Raw genomic sequence first — 21482 nt, 5'->3', positions numbered from 1 at the left:
CAGCAGTCACACTTGGTGTGTCCCGAGTGACCGGGGACCCTGGAGAGTGGGCTGGGGAATGACGTGACCTCACTTCGGTTTTCTGGCTGCTTTGAGAGACACACACTGAAAGGGTGACTGGAGGAAAGAGTTCGTTTATGTAATGCGTTACCATCCCACAGACTAGGACCAGAGGACACAAACACACATCAACATTCCCGTCAGGGCTGTGATGAAGTTACGCATATGGATGTAAGTAACACGTTTATTTGCCTACACTCTTCTAAAGCTTCCAGAATCAGAATGATTTCTTGACTTACAGCTTTGACAGCGAGTGAAGAGCACAGCAGAGAATAATGTGCCTCAACTTCTCACAGGAGGCTCCACTGACAAATAAGGAAAAGCACACGGCCATTTCACAGAAACCATTAGATGAGTCGCACAGTTGTTTTCTCAAGTTCCTGAAACTTCAGATGAGAAGGAACAAGGACAGAAGATCGCACATCGTAAGCGCTGGCGTCTACCCCACCCAGGTCCCTGGGACAGGCGCTGTGACTGGGAGGCGGCTGGCATGGCTGCAGTGAGTCCAGCACATGGGGCCCGAGTGCTTCTTCTTTAACAGACTGCTCATCCCAATCTAACAATGCGGTCTCAAGCCCTGAGAGCTTTACAAATGAGTTTGTTTGCTAGGAGAACGCAGAGCCTTGGGCACAACACGCACTCTTCCTATGAGCTACAACTCTACCTGGTTTGCTCCTCTGAGTTGTGGTCCTACTGTGTGCTCGATGCCCCGACCTTGCGGCTTTCCTGCCTCTGCTTCCTGAGGGCCGAGCTCAGCTGGTCTGCTCCCTTCCTGCTCTAGTGGCCTCGGCTTCTTTTGTTTCTTCCGTCTGTTCTTTGCACAGATTTCCAAGGACAATCCCCAGGAACAGGAGCAGTCCTACTGTGCGGTTGGAGGTGAACTTGTTCCAGCAGTCCTCGGCTCTGTGGATGTCTACAGTGTAAATCTGAAGGAAGAACACGGAGCCACGTTAGGATGCACCTAGGACCGTAGGCAGCGCGGCACATGCTCGGGAGACGGCTTAGGTTTTAGTTACAGAACTTAGGCTATAGGAAGCCCTCACTAGATCCCAACCGTGTTCTCACGTGGGGAAAATGCAAACATCTCCCACGGGGAGCAGTGGAGCTGTGCCCCAGGAGCCCAGGCTGTGAGACTGTCCGAAGCACCCACTCTCCTGCCTGGCTCTAACCACACACTGGGCTTCTCTCATCAAAGGCTATGAAATATTCCAATGTCCCAAACCAACACAGTGGCTGGACACCGCAGGTGGCTTCTGTGACGAATCCATGAGGATTCAGGTAACTCTGAAATGACTGTATAGAAGCACCTTTGGGCTATATGACGAAGACAGACGTGACACATGTGAAGTTCATGCTTCAATTTGGGTCCCTTTCCTAAGACACATGTACATGTGAAGATTGCAATACTTTTTAAAAAGTTTAAAATCAAAGACCTCGGGCCTGAGTACTTCAGGAATGGAGCCCACTCGCCCTTGGAAAGGCCTTCCTGTCACTCAGGAACTCACGCTGGCCTCTGCAGCTAACGTCTGGGGTTTCAGCCTTATTTTCTGCAGCAGTCTTTCAACTGAGAAAGACCCTGCACGTTCCTGGCTCTCACTCACTAAATGAGGGAGACCCTCTTGGGTTACGTTACTACAGCAAACAAACAAGTTCTGCCATGTGCTTCTAGCTCACTCCTGTGCTCACAGGGGATCTGAGACCCAGACCTAGGTCCAGTCGCCCGGGTCAGACGTGTTCTTTTCCCCACACCAGCCCTGCAGAGAAACCCAAACAGCCTCACTTAACGTCTTCTTCTTCCCTCCCTTTCTGGACAGGGTCTCACTGTATAGCTGAGGCTGGTCCTGAATTGTGCACCCTCTTGCCTCCGCATCCTGAGGCTGGGCTGTGATGAGCACAGTGTGCCTGGCTGGCCTGAACTCTCTTTTCTATTAAGACGTCAGCAGACTCAAAATCGGGATTTCCTTTTACATAGCAGAATTTCAGGGCAGCCGGGGCTACATGGAGAGACTATCGTTAACAAACAGGAAAACTGAACTAGTAAACTGGGACCACGGAGGCCGTTTACACTATCACTTGGCCCACACCTATTTTTAGTGGTTAACAGATGCTGTGTATTTCCCCTTCTTTGCCGCCTAACACTTTAGTATACACTTCTATTTAGACTAGACAATTAATTGGCGAATCTGGGCCTTGTGGAGCCAAGTTGTCAACTCTCAGTAGGGGCTGAGACTGTCTCAAGGGGAGGATGGTGGGGCACTGAGGAATCCTACGGCTGGGGCGTGCTGGGTATCTGACTCTTTCTGTGGTCCAGGCCACTCCAGCCTTGCCTGCACTGATGCAGGCCCCAGTAAGCCGTAAACACATGACCTAAACACAGGCTGTGAACACCTTTGTATTCTAGTCAAAGACAACTACAACACTGATGCAGAAAACCCCACAGCCGGACGCAGGCACTTAGATTTGGTCCTTTTACAGGCTCTCTCCACAGGTTTCACTGTAAGCCTGGGGCTATGGTGGTGCTAGGTGAATGTCCCCAGCACAGTTTTGTTTTCTAGGCAGAACTTGGACATGCTTAGCAATTCCTGATGGTTTTGTTGCTGTTTGGGTGCTGGAATTTGAACTCAGGGCCACGCTCATGCTACACAAGCTCCCTGACTCCCTAACACCGACCCCTTTGTTTTCCCTTTGAGATCAGGTTTCACTAAGGTGCCTTGGCTGACTTTGAACTTGTGATCCTCCTGGCTTAGCTTTCTGAGACGCTGGGATTGCCGACTTCCTTCCAGATCTGTGTTTTCCCTGGCCATGGTGCCCACAGCAGTGGCACCCATGTGTATCAAAGTGCACTTGCAGAGGTCAGAGGTCAGAAGCCAGCGCAAGGGAGCTGGTTTTTTCCTTCTACCACGAAGGCCCTGGGGAACAAACTCAGGCCATCAGGCTTGGTGGTAAGCACCTTCGTCCGCCTGGCCTTACTATGACTGCTGCTGCTGCTGCTGCTGCTGCTACTACGACTACTACTACTACTACTGCTACTACTACTAAAGGTTTACCAGATTGGGCTCAGTGGTTAAGGGCACTGGCTGAATTCAGTTCCCAGCAACCACATGGTGGCTCACAACCATCTGTAGTGGAGTCCAATGCCCTCTTCTGGTGTGTCTGAAGACAGCGACAGTGTACCCATATATATAAAGTAAATAAATATTTAAGAAAAAAGGTTATCAGATTGTTTTGGACTAATGAATTCAACCCACAAGCTTCGGCTGTAGCTGAAGATTTCCCAGACATATCAGAAGTAATCTAAGAAAAATCAAGGAGAAAAAAAAATGTATGTTTATGTTTTTTCTCTAACTTAACAAGGTTAATTGCATTTGCTTGCTTGTTTAGCCGCTGCTTGTTCGTTGTGAGACAGGATTTCTCTGTAGCCTGGCTGTCCTGGAGCTCACTCTGTAGACCAGGCTGGCCTTGGACTCACAGATGTGCCTCCTCTGCCTCCCGAGTGCTGGGATCAAAGGCCTGTGCCACACACTCAGCAATGCTAACACGACAAGCTGATGTGGAGGGAGCAGCAATTCAAAGCAACACAAGCCATTTGTTTTAGAAGTCCCTGCCTGGTGAGCAGTGGTTACTTTGTTTTACTACTTTCCATGGTTTACCCTAGGGAAGCTGCCAGGAGAACAAGGAGAAGGTCAAACCTGGTGGGCCAGGTGCACTCCCACCGCAGCCACGGCCGCGTAGTAGGGGGCGGTCTGCCCACTGTTGGCTCCTGCCAGGCTCAGCGCTCCCACCATGGCGACCCCAAAGCCACTGAGCCACTGCTTGGTGTTCTCCCTGAACAGCAGTGCTGTGGACTTCAGGCCAATCAGGGCATCGTCTTTCTTGTCCTAATACCAGGAAGAGAAAATCGGGTTTTGATACTGAACTCAGTAGTATGAGGATTACATTTGCTAAGGAGTCCACCTAGCCGTTTTCAATATATTTACAAGGCCGTACATACAACACTTCCTCTAACCACAGAGGACATGCAGATACATCACAGTCTATAAAACCGGGAGATGCACAACAGTGCGCGGTGGATAGGCAGGACTTCACTTCCTCACACTGAAGCACCAGCAGTTCCTCCCTGTGCACCACTCTGCTACTTACGAACCCACCATGATTTGGGATTAGACTTTTACTAAGTTAGGACTAAAATCAACTGTTTACCTCTTCACACGATACAATTAATTATTAATGATGCAGCTATAATTTCTATCCTTACATTATTATAATTAACATAATTTATATTATTTTTGAGACAGTCTCTCCATGTTCCCTGGAACCTGCTGTGTAGACTGGGCTGACCTTGGCACTCACAGAGCGCTGCCGCCGTCCACGTCTGCTTGCTGGGTGCTGGCATCTACAGGTGTGCACCGCCATGCTCAGTTTCAAGTCTTACTCGGCTGAGCCCCATTCTTCCAGGGCTCCCCCTTCTGTTTCGCTCTAGCTTATATCTCAGAAGCATAAAAAGCTCACCGCACAGCCACGCGACCACTTCCCTCTCAGCCCAGCTGATCCCCTCCTCCAGGACTGGGCCCTGAGGAGCCTGTTGCTCACCCTCTGTCCCTGAGAGAGTGCACACATTCGCCCACATACACACACACACACTAAATAATAAATCACCTTTTCTTTTTTAGGCTAAAAAAATGTATCTTCACTAGACACACAGGTGGTTAACTAATTGTGTGGGGGCACTGCTAATCATTTCACATGGTGTGTATGGTTACACACTCACTGGATATAGACGGCTGTCAACTGGACCTCAGCAGCTGGTAAAAGGATAAACATAAACGGCCATGAGCCAAGAAAAGCAGAAATGAAGCACCCCAAGCAAACCAGGCAGGAAGTACTAAGGGCTGTGAGGATGTGTGCGCCTGAGCCAGTGCTCCTGACCACAGAGCCACTCTAATTTATGTGTGCATGTGAGTGTCTACGTGTCTGCCAGGTGACCCGAGGGTGGAGAGTCCTGGGAGCTGGAGCGACAGGCACCTGTGGTCCGCCAGGGGGGTGCTGGGAGCCAAACCCTGGTCCTCGGTGAGAGCAATGGGTGCTCTCCATTGTGGAGACGCCTCCCCAGACCCTTAAGAACAATACTCTGAAGTTTCAATGAGGAGAATATTATTTATAATGCTCAGAACTCAGAAAGAGCTTGGTTTGCCAGGATAGACATATCATTATATTTAAAACTGTGATTCCATTTCAAGTCAAGGGACCATTTATTTGTTGTACTTCAAGTAACAATGACAAAGAATGGATTAGAACATGGTGAGTGATTATGCCTGGGACCCGGAGACTGAGGCTATGAAGGACAGGAGTTCAAGGACAGCCTCCTGTGACACATGAGACCCTGTCTCAAACACTGTAAAACTAAACTAACTACAAAAGGAGATGCTCATTCCCACACAAGCATGGAGACGGTCTGGGCCTGGGTTTCAGCTCTGCTCTCCACTGCCCAGGGAACGATGGGGAAGCTTCTTATTTATAAAACGGGGGCAACAAAGATCCCTTGTATGCAGGCTGTTAGGGAGCTGACCAGCGTTAAACCAGTGCCTGGAACATCCTAAGTACTAATAAATGCTTGTGAACAGTCAGCCCAACTGTCGAGTAAACAAACAGAAGCACGAGCTGAAAGTCTGTTGGACAGGGGAACTGTGAATCACCTTCCTTTTAGGAAAATAACTTGCATTTTAATCTGGTTCTTATTTTAAGGTCTCTGTGCGTATTTGTAATCCCATCTTAGGGAGCAGAGGCGGGAGAACTGGGAACTCGAGGTCATCCTTGGCCTCACAGTAAGTTCAAGGCCAGCCTGGGTAACAGGAAATGTCTCAAAAAAAAACCCTAAAACCAAACTAAACAAAGAAATGAACAGTTCTTAGAAAACAGCAGCAGCTAAACCACAGTTAAGAAAGATATCATTTCTTTACCTGGTGGGCATAAATAGTATCATATATCAGTGTCCACATAACTCCAGAGAAATAGAGAGGCAGGCACACAGCTGGATCGCAGGAGCCCTTGACAGCAGACCATCCGAGTAACGCACCCCAATTAAAAGTCAGCCCTGCATTGGTGACAGAGGAAGAGGGGGTAGACTGCATGTCAGCACTGCACAGGAAGATGGGGTGCGGGGCTCAGCACGGGCCACACGCTCACTACTGCCACGCCTGCTCCATTGCTCTGTCCTTCACGGGATCTTCTCAGCCTCTGTGGTTGGCATTCATTTGATTCATCTTACAAAGCAACAGACTAGGCCCAGCGAGTTTAACTAGTAATTAAAGTACCATAGCTAGTGAAAGGAAAATGCCGGCTGCCGGCTCCTTGCCTCCCCTCTGAGCAGTGGGACAAGAGCACAGCCATCACTCACGACTCCCGGGCAAGGGCAGCTTCCTTGTGGGCTGAAGCGTCCCACAGGCTGGCAGCTGCTGCCTCCTACCTGGGGGGCTGATCTTTCCCTTCCCTAAGTGCAGGCTGCGTGCTCGGCTCTCGAGTGGAGACGCTGTCGGTCTTCAGCTCCCTCAGGCCCTGGCTCACTGTCTCAGGCCACTCTGCAGAAACCTTTCCCCTTCTTACACTGTCTGTTCCCATTCAGAACACCCTTCCTGGACTGAGGAAGCCCCTCTCCTTTGTCGTCCCACCCAGTCGTGTTTGTCACAATGTGCTTCCACGGCCTGCCTGTCCGCTGTCCTCTACGCCACAACAATGGCGACTGTGTTTTAGTTTCGTGTGTCTTCTGAGTGCCTGGTGAGGTACAAGCAGGGACTCGATGCCTGTTGGGAGAAACTGTACCAACTTCAGCATACTGGCCTGTGGAGAGGAAAGGCCTGTACTCCCTTACCAAAAGATTCCCAAATCCACCGGAACACTACTTTCTACATTTAAAAAAAAAATGAAAGCAAGAAAGAGGGAGGGGAAGGCTATCCAACGAGGGGAAAATGTTCCACCACACTTTCCGACAAGTCAAGTCCTCACTTATTTCATGAAATGTCTTTTGATTCTTGTATTTACTAGAAAAATGGCTCACAGAATTTGAACTGGCCTGGGAGTAATTCAGAGTGTCCTAGAAACAGGAGGGATGCAGAAGCAGGTTTTCCAACCATGAAAAACACTTCTGTCATGAGTTCTTCCGTGTGTGATGCCGACGCTGGGGTGCACGTGGAGGTCGCCTTTTAGCCACTCCTAGGCTATTAATGGAGCCAGAGAGACTGCAGATGTGTGTGTGTTAAAGCGTCAGCGCGTGGGAGCTCTCGAAGCTATCAGAGTTCGCCTCTGCCTCTCAGGTGCTCCCTCCCTCCCTCCCTCCCTTCCTTCTGAACTCTGTAGCATACTCTCATCAACACCCTTTTGTTTGTTTGTTTGTTTGTTTGTTTGGTTTTCCCAGAGCGGAGGACCGAACCCAGGGCCTTGTGCTTCCTAGGCAAGTGCTGTACCACTGAGCTAAATCCCCAACCCCCTAGTAATGTGTTTTATTTGTTTGTTTGTTTGTTTATCAACACCCTTTTGTGACATCAGAGTTTTAAAAGGCACTCCTTAAAAATAATAATCCTGATAATCTTAATAAATATGTAAGATTTCTTAGACAATGAGAATAACTAATTCAACTCCTTTAAAGTATGAAAACTTATTCTTAGTAAAACTTGATGGTTAACCTGACATGCTCGCATACACACACACACACACACATACACTCATACACACACACACACACTCACACACACACACATACACACACTCACACACACACACACACACACACACACTCACACACACACACATACACACACTCACACACACACACACTCACACACCCTGTGCAGGATACAAAAGCACGGCAGCCGTGTGGAGAGACTCACCCAAGGCTAACTGAGGCCAGAATGTGACTCTTTTCATCAGTGGGTAGGTGACGACAAGAAGTAAGGATGCCGCTCCCATGGCTATGCTGGAAACAGAAGCTACAGGATTAGTGCGTCATTCAGAAATCAGTAAATATTTTCAAGTCATTAGTGACAATAATTGCAAGATATTTTTGTGAAATGTTTTCCTAGTGTTTGACTTTACCTACTGTAGGAAAGGATTAGGAAAGTGCATGTCACACAAGCGACTAGAAACAAAAGCTCACACGCAGGGTGCTTCCATGGATTAGGTGCTACTATAGTGCTTGACTCTGTTAGTTTATTCTCTGATCCTCACTAGGCAACATGCAGTTTTAATCTCACTCCTTTGTTTTAATTCACCCCACTGTTTGAAATGCTGTGAATCTTTGACTCACAGCTAACCTGTTTCTAGAACCAGGAACCAATTTCTAACTACTGTTAGAAGTCATTAGGGCACCACGGCAGTGGATGCTGGATGTGTGCGCTCTTAAGTAGAGGCAGTCACTGCGTTCTACAGTGGGGGTGAGGCTCAAGGCAAAGAAAGGGTCACCATGTGTGAGGTCACCACAGACTGGACCTCAGCCCCACCCCCCACATCCAGAGTTCCCCCCTTCCCCTTCCTACCCCACACCCGCCTCCAGTCCTTCCCCAGACACTCTACAGAGTGGAAACTGAATCGCAGAGTGATTTAGGAGCCAAGTGTCACCCAGCTCATCCGTAGGACAGCGAGACTCACATCTCACACCAACCTGGCTCCAGTCCCAATTAACCCACCCTGTACTGCTGGCTGCCTCCAATCTGCCTGCAAATCCCAACGTGTGCAGTAAACATGTGTGTGTGTGTGTGTGTGTACATGCATGTGTGTATGCATGTGTTTGTGTGTGTGCATGAGAGATGAGGAAAGTTAACCTCAGATGTGATCCTGAGAAGTGCTACCTTGCTTTCTGAGACAAGGTACTCATTGGAACCTGGAGGCTGTCCACCGGAAGAGGCCGGCTGGCCAGCAAGCGAACCCCAGAGATCTGCCTGACCCTGCCTCCCCAGTGCTGGGACCCCATCCCTGACTTTACCGTGGGCTAAGGATTAGGCATACTCATGTGGCAAGGACTTCGCCCAGTAAGTCACTCGCCTAGCTAGCTCCCCATGGGTCCAACGGAGCTCATCAGACTGGGGAGATTCCCTTCTTGGACAGCAGGCATTCTCAAGAAAGAGAAAACCGCACATCACATACACCTTTAATCCCCGCAGGGGGAGGCAGAGGCAGGCGGGTCTCTGTCTCAGGCCAGCCTGGTCTACAGAGTGAGTTCCAGGACAGTCAGAGCTACATAGTTGAGACCCTGTCTGGAAAAGACAAAAACATCTATAAAACAAACAAACAAAAAAGAGAGAGAAAACAGCCACAGAAACATAAGATGTTCCCAGGTTCCTCCAAGTTCATCTAACGCAGCCTCCTCTACCATTAGAGCCTGAGGCTGGGGCCTGAGGCGAGCAGGCCATTCTCTACAGTGCAGTGCTTCTGTGGGCGCTCAGCGCTGGCCCTCTCCTCACTCAGGACACACTCTGAAAGCAGCCGTCTGATGTTGGGTCTATTTAAGAGCCCCAAGAATGGGCTCTCGCATTTTTCCCTTCTGCTGTTTTGACTAGTTACAGGCTCTGGGAAAGACATGGTTCCACTTTTTGCTAACTGAGCTTAACCACTTCTGCTTCCAGGCACTCAGCAAAAACAGGCCGCGTGGGTAAAATTATACGCACAGATGGTTGCACACACCCTTGAGAGCCCAGGGATGTGCTCCTGTCCTCTCAGGAGCACCTAGAGGGAGCTCACACGTGCTCCCAAGTGAGGCTGCTCTTGGCTGCAGTGCCTCTGAAGCAGAGATGACAGGGACCTGGACCTGTGACCTGTGTCCTCACAGGGGTCAGCAAGCAGATTTGTAATAAAGAGAACCCTACTTTAGTCCCACATTTTCTGTGCCAGAGGAGATATTTTACACACACTGTGAAACCACATCTGATGTACCTGTAGTAGTTCAAACACAGGAGAACGCCCAGCGCCAAGGTCAGCTGTCCCCCAAGGAAGACGAAGGACTGGAAGGTTGAAATGTCTCCAGCAGCAATTGGGCGATTTGCTGTCCTCACAACCTCAACACAGGAGAACAGACACCTTAATTCAGATGCCAATTCAATTGTCCATTTAAACAGCGGCGAACAGATGCTCGTGGGCTACCGAAGTGTTCAGGGCCCAGGGCCAGCGCTTGGCTCCAAGCCTGAGGACTCGGAACCCACAGAAAAGCCTCCCTCCTCCAGGGCTACTGACTTCCTCATGAGCAGTGTTCCCTTCACACACACAAATAAAGGTTATTTCAAAATTAAGGTGAGGCTGGAGAGATGGCTCAGCGGTTAAGAGCACTGGCTGCATTTTCAGACATCCAGAGTTCAACTCCCAGCAACCAAATGGTGGCTCAAACCATCTGTAATATAAAAGGGGTCTGCTGCCCTCTGCTGGTGAGCAGATGTACATGCAGACAAAAGCATGTTAAAGTGAAGAGCCAAGGCAGGCACTTAGGCACAAATAGGAACAGAGAAGTCAGCATTTGAAGTCCCATCAAGAACCAACACTGCCTACTGAAATGGCTTCAAGTGGCCGTGAAGGGCTAAGTCGGTGACACCATTCCCACCCCATCTCCAAACTAAGTGTCTTCCCAATCTAGAAGCGTAGCCACTCAGCTCAGCAGTGCACGTCCAGCTCCCACACACAGGCAAGGTGGTAAAGTCACAGGAACGCAGCAGACACTGAGTAAAGCCAACGTCCTGCTCTGAGAACGGAAGCGCCAAGTCCGAGACGAGCCGCGGTGGCACGCGACAGTGTTCTGCCACGCTACTGAACGGGTCTCTGCTCTGAGATGTCAGCTGACTATGCTGAAATGTTGATGGTAAATTTGCTGGGGAGCGTGGACAGTGCTGCTAGGCACACCGATGACTGCTGTTACTCCCCCTGACATGTGATGTGGTTATACCAAATCCAACCACAAGACCACAGTAAGAAAACTTGAGTGCTGCTGGAGGTGAGGAACTTGGGATCTGGGAAAGTCTCACACTGGAGTCGACACTTCTGATGTCTGCCACACAATCACTCAGACAGTAAATTGTAACCATGTGCCAACAGACATACAAACCCGAGCGCCCCAACAGCAACACACTATGAGCACTATGTACTAGTCAGAGCATTAGGCAATCCCTGAGCCATAGCCGCGCCATTGCTGATGTGTAAGGCTGCCACAGGGAACTGAAACAGGTTACAATTAGCCTGATACTTGTACCTCGTCCATTAAAGGAAATAGATGACATTTTTAAATTTAAATAAGCAAAACCATCTTGATGACTATGAAACACTTATGCTTTCTTGCATGACAAAACACAGCCAAGACTCTTGGAGAACATGGAAAAGGGTGGCTGGTTTCCCACCCCAACCCTCTAAAGACAGGGTTTTTCTGTATAGCCCTGGCTGTCCTGAAACTCACTCTGTAGACCAGGTTGGCCTTGAACTCAGAGATCCACCTGCGTCTGCAGGGCTGGGATTAAGGGGATGTGCCACCACGCCCGGATGTCTTCATCTTAATGAAGCCTTGCACTGTGATAAGTGCATGTAAGAATATGGAAATCCCATAAGCCCTTATATAATACCTTCCATCGATAGCATCCTATATGCAACCTCACATTTATATCAGTAAGACCGAATCTATAAACTCCGCCCCGAGGATCTCTAGTTTCCTCAGGAACTGATCACTGCCCTGCTCCCCGCCACCTAGCACTGCCTGTGCAGAAGCATGCGGCCGGAGTCCTCTCAGGTTTTCTCTCTTGACCCAATCCTCTGGAAACTCACCACCCTGTTGCAAGGATCGCTTGTTGAAGTTTTCCATAGTATAAGTGTACCATGCATTGTTTACCCAGATAATAAAGGACAACTGGATTGTTCCAGTTTGGAGCTAGTGCAAGCAAAGCAACTACAAACATTCATATGGAAAAATGTCACGTGAACTGTTCTTATTTCTATGGAAGAAAGCCCAGGATGCAGCCCACCACCTGGGCGACAGGTGTGCACCTAGAGTAAACCGACAAGCCGGGCTCCCATCTGAGATGTGGCTCGTCCCTGGACCCTCCCCACCAGCAATGCACAGGCAGTTAGTTCTGCTGGTGGCTAGTGAGCCCTGGCACTGTGTTTCCTGCAGTCACCCAGTGCCTATATAATGATGTTTTATTGCGGTTCAAGTTTGCAATAAATCAATAAATCAAAGCTAATGATGCTGTAAAAAACAAAATATTTTTGTGTTACTTGCAATCTAAGCATCTCTGTTGAGACAGCTCTGTTTACATATTAATCAGATTTTTATTCTGTTTGGTTTTTAAATTTTTTTTTATACTGGTATCCTGGTAGTTATATGGTTCTGAAATATTTGCTAGTGCATATCTTTAATCCTTTTAAAAGGGCCTCTGACATATACATTGATTCTTGTGAAATCCAATGTAGCTGTATTTCTTTTTTTTGTTGTTGTTGTTGTTTTTTTGTTGTTGTTTTTTTGGATTTGTTTTTTTCCAGACTGGGTTTCTCTGTATAGCCCTGGCTGTCCTGGAACTCACTCTGTAGATCAGGCTGGCCTCGAACTCAGAAATCCGCCTGCCTTTGCCTCCCAGAGTGCTGGGATTACAGGCATGCGGCGCCACCACTGCCCGGCTAGCTGTATTTCTTTTTATGAATTATACGTCAGCGCTAGTCTTCCATTGCATCCTAGAGTTTCAGACGTTCTTCTGTCCACAGTCTGAGGGCGATGCTCTTACAGTGGCGTTGCTTACCTACTTCTTAGGTGCTCGCCTTCATGAAATGTACTTACACAATGGACTTTCGCCTTTTGCCAAATTTCAGACATTCAGCTGTATTTCTTCAGGCATTTCTCAGCATTTCTACCTGAAATCCAAACATTGTAGGTGTCTCAGAGTCTGTCTCTTTCCTTTTTATTTGACTTGTACGGGTGTTCTGCTTATGTCTGCCCATCACCTCTGGGCCTGTGCTTGCAGAACCCTGGAGAGGGTGTCACAGCCTCTAGACCTGGAGTCACAGCTGGTTGTGAGCTGTCATGTGGGCACTGAGAATTGAACCCAGGTCGTCTGGATGAACAACAGTCAGTGCTCTGAATTACTGAACCACCTCTCCGGCCTCTCGATCTCATTTCAACCTTGTTTTAGTTGGGCTTTTGACAACTCTTCAGCAAGGGGAAGGAACTGTGGATGCTGTCTGATTATTTCCAGATGGAATTAGCTCACTCTTGCTCCTGGAGGAGGAGGTGTTTGTCGGTGCCTGGCTGTGCCTGTGCCCGTTTGTGTCCCCAGGTTGCTGGCCTCTTCAGTTCCAAGCCTGAGACCCTGAGGTGACGAAGAGTCCAGGAAAGAAAGCGGTGCTCCTGGGGCTCCTTGGCTCTGCCGCCTTCTCCCTTACAGCCTGCGCTGGTTCCTGGGATGCGGGCGTCCTGGCTGCTCCCCGCCCCCCATGGGAATGATAAGAGCAAGCATGCCCAGTCCACCTTAGGGGCGGAAGTCAGACATCTGAGCAGCGCTAACACAGGTAAAGTGTGTGGCTCTCACGTGGTCTCTAAGTCAGGATGAAGCAACTCAGACATAAAGTGTCATATCTTCTTCAAATTCCCAACTTTCCAATCTCAAGCCTGAGATTAGTTTTGAAGGTAGCTGAGAACAAAATCCTTTTGGGATAATTTAGCCTCCAATGTCCATTTCTATAAAAGAGCGTGCCATTACTCACAGATGTGCTAATTTAAAGCCCCCCTTTTCATTTTCCATAAACCTTATATTGCACATTTAAAAAGGAACACTGAACTACTTTAAACATAAATCTGAAGCCTCGTTCATAAGGTACTCAGAACGAAAAATGACCCAGGAAATGGGAACCTGCAAATCAGGTTTGCATTAGCTGGAAATCAAACAGGCCCAATGTCTGCATAGCATGGAGGTGCTTAACCACATGCCTTCTGACACCTTCCTCTCCACCCTGCTTACACACACACACACACACACACACACACACACACACACAAGAGAGAGAGAGACAGAGAGAAAGAAAGAGAGAGAGAGAACTGTTCAATAGCATATGTTTATATTTTTACGGCACAGTAATAGAACTGACTATAGAACTGAGGATTAAACAGGACTCCTGTGAGACTACTTCAGAAGAAGGGCTCTGTGCTAACACTCAGATAGTGAACAATTTAAAGCGTACACACGGCAGCTCGGAATCTCCCACTCAGTAGTTTTGGGCTGCGGCTGCCTGGGCACTGGAGCTGGAGAGCAAAGGGAGGGCGGAGGCTGTGGTGGCGCCAAGGTTGACGCCAAGGCTGACATGCCTGCACCGAGGGTCATTTAAACTAAGGTCTGGCTGAAGGAAGGATGACATCTCTTAGACGTGAAAAGGTTCCTACCTTCCACTTCCTTACCCTTGTCTCCCACATTTTAATCATTTGTAAAACTCCAGCACATACCCTGCCCCTTTGGTCGCTCTTCTGCCGGAAGAGAAGTGAACCGAATTTCTCAACAGTGGCTACCCAACGAGCCACCTTCAATGGTGGATTTCACTGGTATCCGTGTGATGTCATCAGGTGCTCTGAAAAAATGAGGGAGGCCTCTCTGTTCCTTCCCAGGGTGAAACTACCTTTTTATCGAAGTCACGGTCCCACATGTCATTAATAGTACAGCCTGCTCCACGCATCAGAATAGCTCCAGTGCCAAAAAGTGACAACATGTACCAGTCTGGAAAACAGCCTGGGTCAGCGGCCAGGCCAATGCTCCAAGTGCATGGTAAATACAGCAGCCAGGTTCCTATAAAACCAAAACCACACGCAAGAAAGGAACAAAGTTAAGCCAGGAACTGCTCCGTCTGCTCAGTCACCATCTGCCTGCTGCTGCCGGAACTGACCCTGCGGCGTGGGGAAGAAGGTTGATCTGGTGTGTACATCCCCGTCAGTCCATCATAAAAGGAACCTGCAGGCAGGGGCCGATGCTTACGGCTTCACTCAGCCAGTTTTCCCTCCACCCAGGACGTCTGAGCAGGGTGGCATTGTTCCCAGTCGGCTAGCCCCTCCATCATTAATAAAGAAAAGCCTCAGGCAGAGTTGCAGGCATTTTCTTATTTGAGGCTGCCTCTTCCCAGATGACTCTAGCTTGTGTCAAATTGACAAAACCAACCAATTCCCCCTTGCCACCCCCCTCGCAAAACCCCAACTACCCAACATAATCACCACATCCCAAAGTTCATAAGTGACGTGACAGGCCACTGCTGGAACCACAGCACTGGGGACTCCTCTCCTGGTGCATGCCTTTAATTACCAGAATTTATTTAATCTCAGATATCAGGCACACTGCTTGGCCTCATAACAAGCTACAGGCCAGCCAGGGCTACATAGTGAAACTTGTCTCAAGAGCTCAAAGGCTGGTCTGGTCTGCAGAGCAAGACCCTGTCTAAAACAAAGCAAAACAAAACAAAACAGCAACTTCCCTAATAAAACGGGAAGAATAAGTCAGGTGTGGTGTTGGACATCCATACTCTGCACCCAAGAGGCGAAAGCAGGGGCACCAAGGTAAGGACAGCCAAGTCTACGTATCAAGTCCTAGGCTAACCAGATACACAGTGAGACCCTGTCACAAGGGCAAAGTAAAGCTACTCAACCAACACCACCAACACCCATCAAATCAAGGGAAAATAAATCTGTAACCATATAGCAAATAAGAATTTACCCTAGGGACTGGAGAGATGGCTCAGTGGTTAAGAGCACTGACTGCTCCCGAGTTCAATTCCCAGCAACCACATGGTGGCTCACAACCATCTGTAATGGGATCTGATGCCCTTTTCTGATGTGTCTGAAGACAGCTACAGTGCAGTTAGTCATATAAATATAGTAAATAAATCTTTAAAAAAAATCAAACAAAACAAAACAACTCTCTTAAAAAAAATTAAAAAGAAATGGGCAAAGGGGCTGGAGAGATGGCTCAACTGTTGAGGACACACTAAAAGTTCCCTTTCCTGTAGTCGGCAGAGTTCGCGGGCATGGTCTTGGGCTAAGGGGTACTTCAGCGGAGCTTTCTGGCCTTCGGTGCTCAGCTGTGTGAAGCCGTGTGCACAAAGGGGGCTAACTTTTAATGCTTAGACAACAAACTAGATGACACTAACCAAATGGAGTATATTATACAGATCAGAGACTTACAAATGACCCCTGGTATTCTATTTCAAAAATGGCAGTCTTTCCACTAGTCTTTGCACACCTTGCCTGTTAGGTAAAGTCTAAAGGCTGTAGGGATTTGTTTTGCTTGACACAAGCAAGGCCTTACTGTCTAGCCTAGGCCGGACTTGAATTCCAGAGGTCTTTCTGCTTCAGCATCCTTGGTGTCGGGATGACAGGCTTGATGGAAGTGCTACATCCTGATTTAGGAATATGAGAGAAAAGGGGCCAGGTGAGATGCATAAGCCTGTACGCCAGCACTTAAGAGGCAAAAACAGGCGGAGTCTGAGTTCTAGACCAGCCTCAGCCCCACAGTGTGATGTCTTAAAACTCAAGAACTGAGGATATGTAGCTCAGTGATAGTATTTACCTAGCATGCCCAGGGCCCTGGATTTAATCTTTGGCATTGGAAGGACGTAGAGGAAAAGGGGGTAAAGTCCTTGGGGAGTGGCCAGCTCAGTGCCTGAGCCCAGGATGCTGTGGGAAGACACGCACTTAGAATCCTTTATCATCTACTGGGTGCCCATGAAGTTGGCCAGCACTGTAAACACTTTATGCATATAAACTCACCCAACGCTCACCATGTCCTAAAGGAAGTGTCATTAGTGACACCACCTTACGGAGGGAGGAGCACATAGTGAGGCACAGAAACAGCTGCTCTTTATAAAGAGCAGGGCAAAGCTCACATTGCACAGTGTGTAGCTGAGACCCAGAGGAGGAACAACTTCATCACCATGTGCTTGGTGCAGCTGGCACTGGAGTCTCCTCTGAATAGTCCTAGGCTACATGATGCCCAGTGCACAGTGAAGCAAGCCTCTCCTTGGCTACAAATCTGTATCACAATTATGTATATATGTGCTCGCTCACTGACAGGAGCAGCAGGCGAGCACTTGGGAGGGGGCAGATACTAGGCACTAAACAGGCTGAAGGCAGAAGACAGAGAAAATGAACACCTACCTCACTAGATTTAATGACATGACAGTATTAAGGAGGACAGTTCTGGAATAGGACTTGGGGCTTATGTGAGTTACAGGCACTCTACCACAGATCTATATTGATAATACAACCGGAACGGACTGATCAGCGTATATTAACATATATAACACACATGACTACAGGCACAGTTTTCTTGAACTCTTGAAGTAATAATATTAATATTTCTTGAGCCCCTGATATAAGAAAAAAGTGCTCAAAGCATAGACTATGTGTTTATGAATCCAGGCACACAGCAGTTCTGTCGAGAGCTTGTAGCAAACCCTGCAGGTTCTCACAGCAGACACTAAGGCAGGAGTTCTACCACACTAACTTTAGCTGGATGGTCTGAGGGGATGTCTCTATAGGCTCTGGTGTTTGGACAAGTGGCCTCAGTGGGCAGTGCTGTCTGCGAGCTTCAGAGATGTAACCTGAGAGAAAGCGGGCCTCTGGAGGGAGGCTTTGGGAGTGAGACGCTGCCACTGTCTGTGCAGTCTGTGGTTCACGATGTGAACTCACAGCTTCTGCTCTGGCTGTGACTTGCTGCCAGGCTCTCTGCCATGACAAACTCCTATCCTCTGGAACCGTGAGCCCAGTCTGGGGCTTTATCACAGCAAGAGAAAGGTAAGGAATGCAGAAACTGAGAGATGGAGGCACGGTTTGCCCAAAGTCACAGTATTAAGACAGAACTCTAAACCAGTAGTCTGGCAGAACCTTAAGTGAAAAATTCCTTTCTCATACCCAAGTCCCGAGCCCAAGAAAACCCTACCTTTGTCCCCACTGACTACAGGGGCATTCCTTTCTGTCTTCCCTGTGACACTTTCATTCCTTACAGTTATTCTGTGAAGAAAGGTGCAGAGGTAGTGAGAAAAGCCAAACAGGTAGACAACATGTTTATTATAAAATGGAAAGAGTCTCTTGGAGAGGAAATAAAATTGTCAGATTCTGAATGGGATGGGCAGAGCTAAATGCTCTAGTAGACTGAGCTTAAGAATCCATAATGCTGCATTTCTCACCAGCAACTGCAGGGAAGAGGGAAACAGACTGCTAACCTGGTGGACAGAGCACCAAAACTTGCCAAAACCTGCCAAAACTTCCTGAAATGACATCGGTTGACTGAGCAGTGATGTAGCCCAGGGGTAAGTCCTGACCAGCATATGGAAGGCCCTTTGAGGTTCACTCCTAGTGCCGAGAAACAAGAACTCTTTCTTACTGCCTTCTAAAACACAGCAACTAATACTGCTCTAGGAAAGTAATGAGGTATAACATCAATACAGTAGAACAATAACTGTCTTGCTATCTTAAGAGACAAGCATTTAAATATTAAACTGAGATTCTACTAACAATTTCTGCTCCTGACACATGGTAGGAGTCCAAAACCATCCATGGAGTGAACGTTACCCTGTGATTGTCTATTTAGAATCAAAGCATGCGGCCAGTATCTTAAGGTACTCAACAGAAATAACTACAAAGGCAGGCCTCTCTAATCTCCACTTCCTTAGTGATAGTGACTAACGCCTCTGGAGCCCTTATGTGCAGACAAGTATTTAGATGGATGTTAAGGCTGACTTTATAAAGTCAACGTTAGCACTTTCCTTTTATAGAGAAAGAAATGAATGTGCAGAGACATGAAGTAATTTATCCAAGCCATCCACTGGATTGAGCTGAAGATTCAAACCCACAAGGTCTGGCTTGCAGCTCATGCCTACTTTAGAGTCCCGTGACATGGCAGAATGCACAGCTGCTAGATTAATGATGCTTATGAAAACAGAAACAATGGCAGCTGCTGATCTGTCTGGTGTGCCTGCAGGTCTTTCTTGTACCTTTGTCACCCAGAATCTAAGAACAGAATTATAAAATGCTTGTGTAAACCCTGCATTACACAACACCTGCCTTTCACTTAATAGGTGTCTATACTCTAATCTCTCCTTGTTGTGATTCGGTGCTTAAATCCTACACACACAGGGAACATTCCCATCTCAAATATCAACAGTGATGCCTGGCTGCTACCACTCTACCTCCTTTGTCACCTGGACATGGGACAAGCTCCAGGGTTTGTGGCCAACCTACAGTACAAAGCAAGCCCTTGTCTTACACAAAATAAAACAGGTCCAGCCAGGCATGGAGGCGGAAGTTTAAGGTTGGCCAAAGACACATATGGGACCCTGACTGAAAACAAACACCAAACCCAAACGCGGCCAAGTTGGGGGTCCTGGATAGGTAAAGGCAGAACAAATAATTTTGGCATGCACTTCCCTACACTGAAACTGTACATACCAACATCTAAATGAGCTAGAATTCTGTTGTTTCTCTCTTCCTCAGTCTAGCCTCGTCTCCACTTCTTCCTACATCTTTCCAGGGTTGCAGGTCAGCCTCCTAGTCTTAATGTTTCAGCACTAAGTCTGTTTGTTTGGTTTTTTATTTTGGAATATATAGCCCAAACTGGCCTGCAACTTGAATCAGTCCTCCTGCCTCAGCTTCTTAGATGTTAAACTATAGATGTGAGCCATCATATTTGGCTACCCTTGGATTTGGAAAGTATTTCTCCAAGATCTCTCTATTCTTCTGTAATATAGCATTTCCTTTGGAGTACTATTTCTTCAGTTTTTCAAGCATTGGAGACCCACAGTCAGTTCTTTCCTGTGCATGACCTATACCTCTGATACTTGTTTCCATACTTTCTAGGTCATCAACTGTCTTTTCCAATCAGAAACAAACTCTTTCAAAGCTGGTAGTTTTCCTAGCTCTTTCTGCCACTAAGGCTGGGTGACTCTGGGCATAGTTTTATGGAACTAGACAGAAGTTTTCCGTGCAGACGAAGCTTATATTGTGTCACAGGTGTCAATAGTACATGAGCACTTTAATGAAAAAGACAAAGAAAAGGAAGGACATAGGGAGGATTGTGTGAGTTTATGGTGATGGGCAGTTTGGAAGCACGATACCCAGCTGTGTTCAGATGCTCTAAATCTTTGTAACCGGTGATGAGGGAAAAAAGCCTAGTATCAACACAACTGAGATCCTTCTGGTCTGGTTCTGACGAGGAGCCTTAATTTCAACAGTCTTACTTACAAGCCCGTTGGCAGAATGGAAAACCAGTGAATGCAGAAATACTTCAAAACTGCAAATCAACAATCAAAAGCTTCGAGAAAGCAAAGGTGCGCCTGACCACATCTGAATGGTCTGGAGTATGTGGCATGGTCTGGGAATACATGTTTATCAATGTCCGCCTCCGGGACCCTGGGCTCAGAGCGTAGGAAAATCTGCGTGTCCCTGGCTAAGGTCCTGACCGAGGCTCGAGGTGACTGCCCAACGGGTGCATCACGCCGGCAGCGGAGCCGCAGTTCCCGGGGGCTCGGTTGCAGGACCGGGGCGTGCACTCGCTCGCCAGGCAGCCCAGCGAGCGCGCAGCCCAGCCCGCTCCACTCACCGATGGGCTTGTCCAGGCGCATGAGGCGCAGGTAGGGCTGCAGCGGGCGGGGCGCCGAGTTCACCACGGCCGCGGCCGACAGGCTGAGAGCTCGCCCGCGCTGCGTCCCGGGGGCCGGGGCTCGCCGGTCCCGCGCGCCCGAAGCCCCTGCGGTGCGCACCAGGGCCAGCGGGAGTCCGCGCGGACCACGCAGCCATGAGGACCGTACCGTGCGAAAGCCCCGGGCTAACCCCGCGCCTCCCAAACACAGCATGGCGCTAGGCTGGACGCCGATTGGTGACGTCATCCAGGGCGCCAGGCCGCGGGCGGGCATGCGCAGTGGTGTCGTATTAGATGGGTGGGTAAGTGTTCTCTTTGTGTTTGTGTCTCTCTCTCTATATATATATGTATATATGTATATGTGTTCGTCACGAGGATGCCTAGTACCAATGGAATCCACCAGAGGGTGCAAGATCCCCTGGAGTTGGATTTACAGATAGTGCTGAGCCATGTGGGTGCTGGAAATCAAACCTGGGTCCTCTGTAAGAGCAGCCGGTACTGTTCAGCGCTGAGCCATCTCCAAGTTTCTTAATGAACTCAAAAGGATAGGGTTTATGTTGGGGTTTTGTCTAAGCTCCACCCTACACCTACCTGGCAATAGCCAGGTATGCCCCGCCCCAGAGATCTGGCCCACTATAAGAGGGGCTACTTGCTCCTCCTCTCCCTCTTTGCTCTCTGCTGCTCTCCCACATTCTCACCTCTCTGCCCCTGGGGCTCTTCCCCCCTCCACGTGGTCATGGTCGGCCTCCACTCCACTCTCTCTATTCTCTCTCTCTCTCTACCTCTCTCTCTACCTCTCTCTACCAC

At 48.5% G+C, this 21482-nt stretch overlaps 1 protein-coding gene across 1 annotated transcript; it reads right to left on the bottom strand.

The window, feature by feature from the left end:
• Positions 1–230: 230 nt before the first annotated feature.
• On the bottom strand, positions 231–20918 carry Coq2 (coenzyme Q2, polyprenyltransferase). The gene is made up of 7 exons (XM_052198617.1): positions 20637–20918; positions 14674–14840; positions 9979–10100; positions 7941–8026; positions 6018–6151; positions 3750–3938; positions 231–986 (listed from the first exon to the last, which is right to left on the bottom strand). Exons 1-7 carry the CDS (start codon positions 20887–20889, stop codon positions 813–815), a joined length of 1125 nt encoding a protein of 374 aa, XP_052054577.1. The 5' UTR covers positions 20890–20918; the 3' UTR covers positions 231–812.
• Positions 20919–21482: the final 564 nt, after the last annotated feature.

The sequence above is a fragment of the Apodemus sylvaticus genome, chromosome 11 (assembly GCF_947179515.1).
Source record: "Apodemus sylvaticus chromosome 11, mApoSyl1.1, whole genome shotgun sequence".
In the NCBI taxonomy this organism is placed as follows: domain Eukaryota; kingdom Metazoa; phylum Chordata; class Mammalia; order Rodentia; family Muridae; genus Apodemus; species Apodemus sylvaticus.
This window is presented reverse-complemented; position numbering and strand designations above follow the sequence as displayed.